This window comes from Podarcis vaucheri (genome assembly GCF_965113315.1).
Source record: "Podarcis vaucheri genome assembly, contig: HAP1_SCAFFOLD_357, whole genome shotgun sequence".
NCBI classification, from domain to species: Eukaryota; Metazoa; Chordata; class Lepidosauria; order Squamata; family Lacertidae; genus Podarcis; species Podarcis vaucheri.
In genome coordinates this window covers 1-13,721 of record NW_028118594.1, presented here as the reverse complement: position 1 = coordinate 13,721, position 13,721 = coordinate 1, and the positions used below count along the sequence as shown (strand labels likewise).

General features: G+C 50.4%; 1 protein-coding gene across 2 annotated transcripts; it reads left to right on the top strand.

Annotated features, from left to right (window-relative positions):
* Positions 1 to 209: 209 nt before the first annotated feature.
* Positions 210 to 10,804, top strand: LOC309524494 (DNA-binding protein RFX5-like). 2 transcript variants are annotated; one of them, XM_082242438.1, is made up of 7 exons: positions 210 to 460; positions 2,578 to 2,697; positions 3,656 to 3,776; positions 4,253 to 4,330; positions 6,026 to 6,224; positions 7,784 to 7,878; positions 8,924 to 10,804. In XM_082242438.1, the coding sequence occupies exons 2-7, from the start codon at positions 2,612 to 2,614 to the stop codon at positions 10,220 to 10,222; spliced, it is 1,878 nt and encodes a 625-aa protein (XP_082098564.1). In that variant the 5' UTR covers positions 210 to 460; positions 2,578 to 2,611; the 3' UTR covers positions 10,223 to 10,804. The 2 variants fall into 2 exon arrangements, with proteins under 2 accessions (XP_082098564.1, XP_082098563.1); XM_082242437.1 differs by having other exon boundaries at positions 214 to 460; positions 3,656 to 3,772; positions 4,249 to 4,330.
* The last annotated feature ends 2,917 nt before the right edge of the window (positions 10,805 to 13,721 follow it).

The following is a 13,721-nucleotide window of genomic DNA, read 5'->3' as shown; positions in this document are numbered from 1 at the left end:
AGTCTATTTTAGGTCTTTTTTTAAAAAAAGTATTTTTAATTTTTTTGCCGTATGGGATACAAATTGTAATATAATGATGTATAATTTTGTGAAATATGTTTAATAAAGAATTCAATTAATAGTAATAATAATAATAATAATAATAATAATAATAATAATAAATAAAAAATGGAAGGGGCACCTGGAGAAGGGCCTCAGATGATGATTGCTGGGCCCGGGTCGGTTCCTATAGGGAGCGGAAGTCCTTGAGGTATCCGGTGCAAAGCTGTGCATTGTCGCAACAGCTGATCACAAAACACGGCTTGTCTTTACTTCTTGGCAGTTTTCATTTCCTGGTGATCTTCACTTGTCTCTCTTTCCCCCTTCTATGAGCACAGCAAGATGTCCAGAGGTTTACTGACCATGCCAAACTGTATCTCTACCTCCAACTCCCTTCTGGCCCAAGTTCAGGAGAGAAGAAGTGAGTGATCGCGGCCTTGTTTCCCAAATCTTGTTCATTTCCTGCTTTGTATATACTGGAGGGATGGAAACGCTGTGGTGGAAAGGCAAGGAAATCAGAAAGCTGCTTTCTTTAAAATAAAATTTAAAAAAATCATCTAGGAGTCAGCAACTAGCAGCCTCCGAGCGAAACCAACCCCATGGGAGATATAATTGGGCCGGATCCGGTCCAATTGCCTTCTAAATTTGGCCCGTGGACAGTCCGGGAATCAGCCTATTTTTACATGAGTAGAATGTGTGCTTTTACAGTGGTACCTCGCAAGACGAAAAACGCGCAAGACGAAAGAGTTTTCCGTTTTTTGAGTCGTTCCGTATTTCCCTATGGGCTTGCTTCGCAAGACGAAACGTCTTGCGAGTTTGTTTCCTTTTTCTTTAAGCCGCTAATAGCCGTGCTTCGCAAGACGAAAAAACCGCAAGACGAAGAGACTCGCGGAACGGATTAATTTCGTCTTGCCAGGCACCACTGTATTTAAAATGCATCTCCGGGTTATTTGTTGTTGTTGTTTTTAAATCTTTATTAATTTAAATTACACACTGATACAAAGAATTTACAATCTCATACTACAAAATGAAAATTAAAGAACAATTAAGAAAATACAGAAAGAAGAAAGAAGAAAAAGCAAATTTATATACAAAAAAACTTTAATCTTCCTAATTAATACTTAATTAAACACTTAAATAAAAAAGACTGGGTTATTTGTGGGGCATAGGAATTTATTCATTCAAAATATAGTCCGGCCCCCACAAGGTCTGAGGGACAGTGGACTGGCCCCCTGCTGAAAAAGTTTGCTGACCCCTGACTTATCCGAACCAGTGAGACATCCAGCTAGGCCTAAACTTCAGCAAAGTGCTGCCGTGGAATTTAAAAACCAAAGGGCAGGTTTCTAGTCCTTATGGATCCGGAGGATGCAGGGATCTGTGAGGTGCAGGCCTGAGAATCCATCCTTGGAACCGCCGTTGAAATTCAAGTTGGTGGACCTCATGGTTCCCGAGGCAGACTTTGAATGCGAGAGGGGCAGGGTTCGAAAGATGTCAGGGAAAAGGAAGAAGGTGCTGAATTTACACACATTTTGCCAAAACCAGGGGAAGGGGGGATTACAGTGGAACCTCGGTTTTCGAGCATCTCGGAAGCCAAACGTTTCAGTTTTTGAGCACCAAAAATCTGGAAGTAAATGCTTCTGTTTTTGAATGTGTGTTTTTCCATTTTCTCCGTTGAAATTGCCTGCCACCCTTTGCGCCTCGGTTGTCGAACATTTCGGAAGTCAAACAGTCTTCTGGAGTGGATTACTGTTGACAACCGAGATACCACTGTATTGGGTTTTTGTTTTCATTATGTGGTTTGTGTTTTTATATTGTGCTTTTATGCTGTAACCACCCCGAGATTTATTTATACCCCGCCCATCTGGCTGAGTTTCCCCAGCCACTCTGGGCGGCTCCCAATCACATGTTAAAATCAATACAGCATTAAATATTAAAAACTTCCCTAAACAGGGCTGCCTTCAGATGTCTTTTAAAGATAGGATAGCTGCTTATTTCCTTGACATCTGATGGGAGGGCGTTCCACAGGGCAGGCGCCACCACCGAGAAGGCCCTCTGCCTGGTTCCCTGTAACCTCACTTCTCGCAAGGAAGGAACCACCAGAAGGCCCTTGGCGCTGGACCTCAGTGTCCGGGTAGAACGATTGAGGTGGAGACGCTCCTTCAGGTATACTGCACCAAAGTGTCAGCACCAACACTTTGAATTGTGCTCGGAAACGTACTGGGAGCCAATGTAGATCTCTCAGGACTGGTGTTATGTGGTTTCGACGGCCGCTCCCAGTCCCCAGTCTAGCTGCTGCATTCTGGATTAATTGCAGTGTCCGGGTCACCTTCAAAGGTAGCCCCACGTAGAGCGCATTGCAGTAGTCCAAGCGGGAGATAACTAGAGCATGCTCCACTCTGGCGAGGCAGTCTGCGGGCAGGGAGGGTCTCATCCTGCGTACCAGATGGAGCTGGTAAACAGCCGCCCTGAACACAGAATTGACCTGTTCCTATTATTATTATTGTTTATTTATTTACTTTCCTTTCTCGGGGCTGCCAGCCTGGACCTGACTTCTCTGAGCTCAGCTGAACACATGCATGCTTGCACGTGGATCCGGAATCACCTGGAGGAATACCCGGACACCTGTTTGCCCAAACAAGACGTTTTTGATGCTTACAAGTGAGTTCTGGATCTGAAGGACGGGAACCAGAGGCGTCTCTGCGGGGTGGGGAGGTTGCCTCTTCTTCCTCTTTGGCGATCCCTCGTAGCCGAGTAAGATTGTCTTCCATAAACACGGTTTTAACCGTCAGTCCGTAATTGACTGTGGAGGCCAATTCTGGATCCCCCACCTCCTTCCACAGTGGGGACATTGGTTTCAGGGTGGGAGTTGATCACGATGCGGATTTGCCAAGCGTGCCTTCCTCTTAGCACGTCTCTCTCTTGTGTTCTGAGTTTGAGTGTCTTCAAAGCCCATGACACCTTTGGTCAAGGCTGTTCTCCAACTGGAGCGCTCGCAGGCCAGTGTTTCCTAGTTGTCAGTGTTTATACTACATTTTTTTAGATTTGCCTTGAGACAGTCTTTAAACCTCTTTTGTTGACCATCAGCATTACGCTTTCCATTTTTAAGTTCGGAATAGAGTAGTTGCTTTGGAAGACGATCATCAGGCATTCACACAACATGACCAGTCCAACGAAGTTGATGTTGAAGAATCATTGCTTCAACACTGGTGATCTTTGCTTCTTCCAGTACACTGTCATTAGTTCACCTGTCTTCCCAAGCGATGTGTAAAATTTTTCGGAGACAGCATGTAAACCATAAGCGAGGCAGCGGTGGTGTAGTGGTTAGAGTGTCAGATGTGGAGCTGGGTTCAAATCCCTGTTCGGCCAAACGAAGCTCCCCGCGGGTGACTTCTCAGCCTAACCTGCCTCTCAGGGTTGTTGTGGGGATCGAATGAGGAGGGGAGGGAACCGTAAACGCCGCCTTCAGGGGAGTGGAAGAAGATGGGATCTAAATGCAACTGATAAATAAACCGCCTTTTCTTTTTGTCCTTCGCCGCCTTCAGGGGAGTGGAAGAAGATGGGATCTAAATGCAACTGATAAATAAACCGCCTTTTCTTTTTGTCCTTCCCCTGGCAGGCGTTACTGTGATAACCTTTGCAGCCGCTCTCTGAGCGCGGCCAACTTCGGCAAGATCATCCGGGAAATCTTCCCGAACATCAAAGCAAGGAGGCTGGGGGGTCGCGGGCAGTCAAAATATCCTTTTTGTGTGTGTAAAAAGGCGGTGTGGGTGGCAGTAAGGTGAGTGAAAGGCTGCGGCGGACTGTCTCACACTCCCCAAGCTCATGCAAGCACAACCTTCCTGTGCTCAGGAGATGGCCCAGCCGTATATCCCACCTTCACAAAACTCTTACAGCGAACGTGATCTGTGCGATTCGGTGCTTCTGCGCATGCACAAAGTGTGATTTAGTGCTCATGCGCAAGCGCCAAAACCCAGAAGTGACCCATTCCAGTACTTCTGGGTTCGGTGTGGTGCGCAACCCGAAATCGCACAACCCGAAGCGTCTGTAACTCGAGGTATGACTGTACCTCCAAACGAGAAACAGGCGCAGTGCAGATTCTTCCCGCGAAGGGGTACCCCACAACATCTTTGAGCCTCCCCAGCTATGAAATAAATGGATGTGGCAATGGAAATGGAGCCTCTCGAGTTTCCTCCTTAACTCTGCCCCCACGTATTGCTACAGCGGGATACGGAGGAAGACTGTGGTGAACATGCCCCCACTCCCCAGCCTGGATCTGAAAGAGACGGAGTCGGTAAGGCCCTGGTTGTTGGCTCATTATTCTCTTGCGTGTGTCTCCGTGTTTTGAAAAGCGTTAAGAAAGTGAACCAAAAAGACTCGCCTAGTCCAAGCCCTGTTCCTTTTTTAAAGAAAATCTTTATTAATTTTCACATAGACAAATATACATAACATATAATACAAAAGATGATACAAATGAATAAAAACAATAAAGTAAGAAAGGTTAGAAAAACAAACATAAACAAATACAATATATTACACTTGCATAACAAATTAAAATATGTAGCTTCCAGTAATTCTCATTATATTACTTACGTTATCTGTATTCCTTGCACAGGTTCATATTATTTTATTTTGTATACAGATATACAAGGTACAGGAAATCAGGCAGAAGAGGGCCTTCTCGGCAATCCAGTTTAGAAAGGGGAGGTATGGGGAAGTCGGTGAAGTAAGGTTTAAGAAAAAAAGGATTTGAAATTATACATGTTTGTTTATGTGTTTGTTTGTCTGTATTGTGTATTGTTTGTGTTTATATAAATTGTGAAAAAACCAATAAAAATTTTATAAAAAAAAATGAAGGCAACCCAGTTTAGGGAAGTTTTCAATGTTGGATGTTCTACTGTATTTTTATATCGGTTGGAAGCAAAATATAGTTAACTTTTCTTGCTGATAATCAAAGCTAGGGTTGCTATATTTCAAAAAGTAAAAACCACTGCAGTTTTTCGGTTAACTTGTCAAAGATCCAGGACAAGCTGCCGCCTTCTGGAAATTCCCCCTGGACGGGACATCACTTCCACCTTTGAAATACCGGTAATGTCTGGGAAGTCCCAGACGTATGGCAGCCCTAATCACAGCTGTTATTTTTTCTTGCTGGTTCTTGTTTCATCATTTATTTTTTGGCAAACTGTTTTGAGGTCTTTCCAGCGGTGCGCGAGTCTTCTGAAACACACCAGTACAATGGACGCTCGGGTTGCGAACGTGATCAGTGCGGGAAGCACGTTCACAACGTGCAGCGCCGCATGTGCGCATGCACAGGTCGCGATTCAGCACTTCTGCGCATGCACAAAGCGTGATATAGCGCTTATGCGCAAGCGCCAAAACCCGGAAGTAACCAGTTCCGGTACTTCTGGGTTTGGCACGGTGCGCAACCCGGAATCACGCAACCTGAAGTGTCTGTAACCTGAGGTATGACGGTAAATAAAGCCTTCTGAGCTCAAGACGGAGGCTGCGTTGCGCGATAGCGGAACGGCAGAAGCGTGGCATCTCTGGGCCCAAAGCGGTACTTCAGATCCGCTTTTGATGGTATGTGGGAAAACGGTGCCAGGCACTCCTCACTCTTCCTGTTCTTAGAATCATAGAGTTGGAAGAGACCACAAGGGCCATTGAGTCCAACCCCCTGCCAAGCAGGAAACACCATCAGAGCACTCCTGACATATGGTTGTCAAGCCTCTGCTTAAAGACCTCCAAAGAAGGAGACTCCACCACATTCCTTGGCAGCAAATTCCACTGTCAAACAGCTCTTACTGTCAGGAAGTTCTTCCTAATGTTTAGGTGGAATCTTCTTTCTTGTAGTTTGGATCCATTGCTCCGTGTCCGCTTCTCTGGAGCAGCAGAAAACAACCTTTCTCCCTCCTCTGTGTGACATCCTTTTATATATTTGAACATGGCTATCATATCACCCCTTAACCTCCTCTTCCTTCCTCTCCTACAGCCGGAGCGGCCAGAGGTCTTCCAGTCCTACAGCGACGAGGTGATGGAAGCGGCCTGCGCCTTGACCTGCGACTGGGCCGAGAAGATCCTCAAGCGCTCGTTCAACAACATTGTGGAGGTGGCCCAGTTCCTCATCCAGCAACACATCATCAGCTCCCGCTCGCCCCACGTCGACCTCATCATGGCCATGGTGGTCTCAGGTGGGAGACCCCTTCTCACGCCCGCCTCCGCTCCTTGCGCCTCCATCGCGCTGCCCGACGGGTTCTTCATAGAGCCCACCACCTCTCCTGGGAGTCTGTCCCCCCGCTGAACGACTCTTACTGTCAGAAAGTTCTTCCTGAGGTTTATTCGGAAGCTCCTTCCTTGCCACTTGAAGCCACGGGTTCGAGTCCTGCCCTCGGGAGCAGGAGAAAACAAGCTCGCTCCCTCTTCAGTCCTTGAAATACCGTAGATTCCGGCGTATTGGGCGACTGGGCATATAAGACGGCCCCCAACTTTTGCTGTTCCATTTTAGAGTTAGAGAGTTGGAGCACCGCCGGGGCAGAGCGCGCACCCCTCCTCTGCCGTCGCAGCAGCAGCAGCCCGAGGCGTTTGGGGGGCGGGCGGGCGAGCGCCGCGCTCAGAAGGACTTTCCGCGTCCCCTTCTGTGGGGAGGGAGGAGGAGCGATGCCAGCAGGGGCGCCTCTGCTCACTGACTCCCTCTCCTCTTTCCCAACGCGTATACCCGGCGTATAAGACGACCCCCCGACTTTTGGGGTGATTTTCCAGGGATAAAAAGTCGTCTTGTACGCCGGAACATACGGTATTTGAAGATGGCTTTCTTGTTGATATAATTTAATTTGTAAATTGCCGCAGGCTTCTAAGCGGCCTGCGAGTGTGGATGAGAGTGATGCCCACGTTGGAATACAAAATATAAACCTCTTGACTTACAAGGTAAAACAGGTGGGCAACTTCTGGATCGTGGGCCACTCTTGGGGGTCCAATTTGGCCCCCGAGAAAGACTCTGTCAGTCGGTAGACGACACTGAGCTAGATCGGTGATGCAGTTGAGAGCAGCTCCTGAGTTAAACCGGTCTAAACCATGAGGAGTAGAATCTTGCTTTATGTTTACAGCCAGCTCAGGGGTAGAGCGTTTGCATGCAGAAGGTCCCTGGTTCAATCCTCTATTGGCGTCTTCAGGTAGGGCTGGGGGTAGCCCCTGCCTGAAACCCTGGAGAACCCCCGCTGTCAGCCAGTTTAGATAATACTAAGCTCAATAGGTAGGACGCGGGTGGCGCTGTGGGTTAAGCCACTGAGCCTGGGACTTGCCAATCAGAAGGTCGGCGGTTCGAATCCCCACGACAGAGTGAGCTCCCGTTGCTCGGTCCCTGCTGCTGCCAACCTAGCAGTTCGAAAGCACGTCAAAGTGCAAGTAGATAAATAGGTACCGCTCCGGCAGGAAGGTAAACGGTGTTTCCGTGCGCTGCTCTGGTTCGCCAGAAGCGGCTTAGTCCTACTGGCCACATGACCCCGAAGCTGTACGCCGGCTCCCTCGGCCAGTAAAGCGAGATGAGCGCCGCAACCCCAGAGTCGGCCACGACTGGACCTAATGGTCAGGGGTCCCTTTACCTTTACCTTTAAGCTCGATAGACCAATGGGTTGGTTCTGCATAAGACAGCTATGTTCCTATCCCCCAGTGAGTTCCCCACTTTTTTTACTTTTTTTGTAACGGAGCTTTGTTCAGAGAAAGCTCTCTTGATCTAAATCTTTTCTGGTTGCAGAAATTACCGAGAACCACCGTGACAAACGGCCGCCCCAAACCATGAAGAAAAATGAGCCAGAAGGCCTGGAGAGTTCAGACAATAAACAGACCCAGGTAGTAGTAACAACAACAACAACAACAACAACAACAAGTTATTACTTATACCCCACCCATCTGACTGCTTTGCCCCAGCTACTCTGGGTGGCTTCCTGCATAAAAGCTTCCCTGAACAGGGCTGCCTTTAGATGTCTCTGGAAAGTCTGTGGTGGTTTATCCCCTTGACATCTGATGGGAAAGTATTCCACAGGGTGGGCGCCGCCACCGAGAAGGCCCTCTGCCTGGTTCCCTGTAACCTCACTTCTCGCAATGAGGGAACTGCCAGAAGGCCCTCGGTGCTGGATCTCAGTGTCCGGGCTGAACGATGGGGGTGGAGACGCTCCTTCAGGTATACTGGGCTGAGGCCGTTTAGGGCTTTCAAGGTCAGCACCAACACTTTGAATTGTGCTCGGAAACGTACTGGGAGCCAATGTAGGACTTTCAAGACCGGTGTAATGTGGTCTCGGCGGCCGCTCCCAGTCACCAGTCTGGCTGCCGCATTCTGGATTAGTTGTAGTTTCCGGGTCACCTTCAAAGGCAGCCCCACATAGAGCGCATTGCAGCAGTGCAAGCGAGAGATAACTAGAGTATCCACCACCTTGGTGAGGGAGTCTGTGGGAAGGGAGGGCCTCATCCTGCATACCAGATGGAGCTGGTAGACAGCTGCCCTGGATGCAGAATTGAGCTTATGTAAGCACCTCAGAAGGGCCTTTTAGTTGGACCAGTTCAGCATCATGTTCACACCGTGCCCAAAACAGCCCCTAAGGTGTTATCTGGTGCGATCTGCCTCTGGTCTGGGAAATGCACAACACCCCACTGGAAGAAGTCTAAGGGAAGACCCAAGTGTGGTGGCCGGTGGGGCACAGAGATTCAAAAGTCGAAATTCAACTTTGTGAGGGGGAACCACACCCCCAGTTTGGGCAGGATTCTCGATTTCTGCAGCCCCATCTGTAGTCGACCCATTTTATCTCTGGCCTTCTGGCTCATCCCTGGGTTTGGGCCTGCGGCTTGGCCAAAGGCCAAAGGGCAGCTGAACCCAACACTTCTCTTGTCCTCTCCTCAGGCCAAAGCGGAAAACGCCGCCAAGCCCTCAGCCACAGCTCTGCGGAGCGAGGCCAAGAAGCCGCCGGATGCCCCGGCGAAGCCCGCCAGCAGCCCGCAGATCAACGCCTTGGTGGCTCGGCTGCCGCTGCTGCTTCCCCGCGTCCAGGTCCAGCCCGGGGACCGGCTGGTGGTGTCTCCGGGAGTGGCGGCCATGCACCCGGCCCCCGCCGTGCTGGCGCCCAAGCTGACTGCCTCGGGGGGGACGGTCAAGATGGCTCTCTCCGTGGGGCCGGGGCCGTCCACTCTGTTGGCCCCCGCCGTGAACGGGCCGGCCGGCGTGGTCAGCCCTCCGAGCGCCGTGCCGGTGATCAACATGATGCCGGTGATCAACATGGCGCCGGTGCCGCCGGTGGCCGAAATCGCGCTGAAACACAAGAGCGCCCCTGCCGGTGGAGGGGTGAACGGCTGCGAGGCCCAGCGGAGCCCCCAGGACCCGCAGAGAGCCAAGCCCCCCGCCAAGCGGCCGGCGGAAGCACCCGGGGAGGCGACGGCAAAGAGGAAGCGGGGTCGGCCGCGCAAGAAGGCGGACCCCCCTTCGCCCGAGAAGAGGACCGCCAAGGAGGGAGCGCCCGGTGCCGAGGAGGACTCGGATATCATCGTCGTGACTGTGGGTTACGGCGACCAGGCCGCCCGCCCGTCCTCCCGCTCCGGGTCTCGGGAAGAGAGCGCGGAAGTGGAGGTGGTCCACGTCGGGAAGCCCAAGAGCCCGTTCCCCCAGGAGACGAGCGAAGAGGGCCCTTCCCGGGCCGGCAGCCTCATTGTCAGCCCTGCCCCCAAAGCCGCTGTCCTGCCCACCCAGGTGAGTGTCATCAGGGGCCGGAGGTCCGCCATGCCCGTTGTTGTGAAAGAGACAGGAAGTGACTGGAAGGAGACAGGAAGTGGCTCCAAAGAGACAGGAAGTGGCTCCAAAGAGACAGGAAGTGGCTCCAAAGAGACAGGAAGTGGCTCCAAAGAGACAGGAAGTAGCTCGAGGGAGCCCCCGCAGTTGGCTGAAGGCGCAGCTGCGCCGAGGATTGGTACCAGAATCACCACCGCGAGGGACTGGGAGGACCCAGAGAGCGAGAGCTCCTCAGAAGGTGAACTCCAACCCACCGATCTTTCCATGCGCAAAGTTGTCCCGCCGCCTGCCAAGGGTCGCTTGGAGGCCTGTGGCTTGCGGCCCTCGTCTGTAAACTTGCACAGGGTCAGTGCAGACCAGGGGAAGGCAGCAGAGACGGCGAGTCCGCCTGGGACATCGGCGCAGGCCCCCAGCCGATAACATCACCCCACCCCTGCTCTGGGGTGCGTCTCCCAGTGCCAAGCTCTCCCATGCAAAGGCCCCCTGGTTCTCCTTGCTTTAACTAATTTAATGCACGCGTGTGGGGGGGGGGGAAATACACTGCGATGTGAGCTTGCAAAAGCGACTTTCCGTCATTCCTCTTCCTTGGCCGCCTTGCAAGGCTGTGTGGCTGAGAAGTTGCCTGACCTGGGCTTTGGCGCCACCTACTGTTCAGCTCCCTGCTTCCTGGCCCACCAGCTGCCACTGCACACCTGAATTCTTTTCTCAAAAGCCCAAGCGGCCTGCCATGCTCTGATAAGGGGAGTGAAAGTGTCGAGAATGGAAGGGTTCTTGCAGAGGTCATTTAAGCAGGCCACATATGGGAATGGGGGTATATTTACGGGACCCCACCACCCTGACACCGATCCCTCCCCATCGCTCTCCTTGGGACTTCAAAGGGCTGGGCAGGGAGAGGAGAATCCTCCCCCGTTTGGAATTTCTGCACAAATCTTTCTCAATCTGAAGGGGGCGAAATAGTGTTGCGTTCTGAGTGCGGATCCTGACCCTGAAACACCCTCCCCCCTCCAAAAAAACCCCCCTTCTACTCTGAACTTTAGAGACAATCACCTTGCAGCCAACATCCCAAAGAGTTTTGTTGTTCTCCCCTCTCCGTTTCCAGCCCAGGGGCTTAGGGACATTGGTGGGGCAAGGGGGTTGTCCCTCCAGATGCTGCAGGCCTAGTGGTCAGGGAGAGCAGGAGACGTAGCCTGGCCACAGGCCAGTGGCGCCCTCGTATCCCCTGGTCTCTCTCCCGGAGAGTCCTCTGACCTGGGGGCAGTTTAAAAAAAGTTAATACCCGTATTTGCTCCTTTTTTGTTACTCGTGTGAGTTGTTACTCGCCTCTTCTAAGTTCTCCTTTACCGCCTCTTGTTTCCATTATAAATACTGAAGAAACCTTATGCACATTAATTTTTTTAAAATAAAAATAAAAATGGTTGTATATGTTTTGTTAAAAGTTGTTTCATTGCCTCCGCCGCTGCAGACGTTATAAATGGTGGGTTAGTTCTACTCTTGAGTAAGACCCATTGAAATTATTGGATAGGCCTAACTTAAATCCGTTTTTTTTTTTTTTTTTTTTTTTTGTGGGTCCATGCTGAACAGAACACATTTGTTCAAAAGTCCTTCGCTTCTTGCATACTAGGATTAAAGAAGCTGTGGATTTTTAAACCGGGAGGGAGGTTGCTGTTTTTGTTCTCACTATATTAAGTATTTTCGTGTTTCTATGTTGCAAAGCATCCTCTGATCTTCAGATGAAAGGTGGTTTTAAAAAAAAAAATTGGTGAAGAAGACCTCAGCTGCCGCTGGCAAGAAGCCTATTTAAAATGCTTTGAAAGCGCTCCCTCCCCCCAAAAAAAAGACTCCCAGGAGCTGTAGTTTATCCCTCAAGGAGCTACGATTCCCAACTCCCTTAAGAAACTACACTTCCCAGAATTCCTGGGGTGAGTAGTGTGAGCTTAGTTCTTTGTTACTTATTATTTGGTGCAAGTTGCTTGGAGTTAAGATAAAGGTAAAGGGACCCCTGACCACGAGGTCCAGTCGTGACCGACTCTGGGGTTGTGGCGCTCATCTCGCTTTATTGGCCAAGGGAGCCAGTGTACAGCTTCCGGGTCATGTGGCCAGCAGGACTAAGCCGCTTCTGGCGAACCAGAGCAGCGCACGGAAATGCCGTTTACCTTCCCGCTGGAGCGGTACCTATTTATCTACTTGCGCTTTGACGTGCTTTCAAACTGCTAGGTTGGCAGGAGCAGGGACCGAGCAACGGGAGCTCACCCCGTCGCGGGGATTCAAACCGCTGACCTTCAGATCGGCAAGCCCTAGGCTCAGTGGTTTAACCCACAGCGCCACCCGCGTCCCTTTGGAGTTAGTTTCATTAAAAAAGAGGACTAGTAAGTTTACTAAATAATAATTTAAACGTTTGGTGCCCAAGCAGCTTTAACCTGGAGAACCTTCGGCCATCTGGCTGTTGACTCAACTCCCATTGGCTGGCATACAGGCTGGTATTGCCCGCTCAGACTGGCAGCGACTCTCCCCGTTAAACTGCAGGCTGATCTTCTGTAACGCGAGAATCCAACCGGTTTTGGCAATACTGTAGGGGCTGCCATATGTCTTTGATTATACCGGACATTACTGGGATTTCAAAGGCGGAATTGACGTCTGGGAGGATTTCTGAAAGGCGGTGCTTTGTCCTGGATTTGAGGCAAGTCGAAAAACTCAACAATTTTGAGGTCTCTCCCCCCCCCCAACACACAAAAAAAAGACTGGGGATTGGAGTCCATCAGCTTTTGGAGGGTCACGGGCTCCCATGGACTGGCTGCCCCCACATCTGGCTCAGGAATCAGCCTGGGAACTCTAGAGAGCTGCTGGCATTTGGCGTCAGCAATACTGAGCTACATGACGGAGCATAAACCAGCTCAATTTAGGTGCGTCATTTGATCAGTCCTAAAAATGCTTGCCAACAAAGGTCCGTATAGTTAAAGCCATGGTTTTCCCAGTCGTGATGTATGGAAGTGAGAGCTGGACCATAAAGAAAGCTGATCGCCAAAGAATTGATGCTTTTGAATTCTGGTGCTGGAGGAGACTCTTGAGAGTCCCATGGACTGCAAGAAGATCCAACCTCTCCATTCGGAAGGAAATCAGCCCTGAGTGCTCACTGGAAGGACAGATCCTGAAGCTGAGGCTCCAAGACTTTGGCCACCTCAGGAGAAGAGAAGACTCCCTGGAAAAGACCCTGATGTTGGGAAAGATGGAGGGCACAAGGAGAAGGGGACGGCAGAGGACGAGATGGTGGGACAGTGTTCTCAAAGCTGCCAGCATGAGTTTGACCAAACTGCAGGAGGCAGTGGAAGACAGGAGTGCCTGGCGTGCTCTGGTCCAGGGGGTCACGAAGAGGCGGACACGACTAAACAACAACAGCAACAATTTATTTATACCCCAGCCACTCTGGGCAGCTTCCAACAGAATATTAAAATACAATAGTCTATTAAACATTAAAAGCTTCCCTAAAACGCTGTACTGTTTTTAACACTGATTGGGAGCCGCCCAGAGTGGCTGGGGAAACTCAGCCAGATGGGCGGGGTATAAATAATAAATTATTATTATTATTATTATTATTATTATTATTATTACTAAACAGGGCTGCCTTCAGATGTCTTCTAAAAGTCTGGTAGTTGCACTGGTCTCCTCCACATCTGGCTCAGGAATCAGCCTGGGAACCCTAGTGCTGGCGTTCGGCGCCAGCTATACTGAGCTAGATGACGGAGCCTAAACCAGCTAGCTTCCCGGGATCCTCAATTTAGGTGCGTCATTTGATCAGTCCTAAAAATGCTTTGCTCCCCCCCTTCAAACCACTAGGCGGCGCTACCCAACCATCTGAGCATTTTGGCTGGAAATGCCAGAGGTAAAGAACTGGGATTACGACACAATGCGCGATGTGCACAGG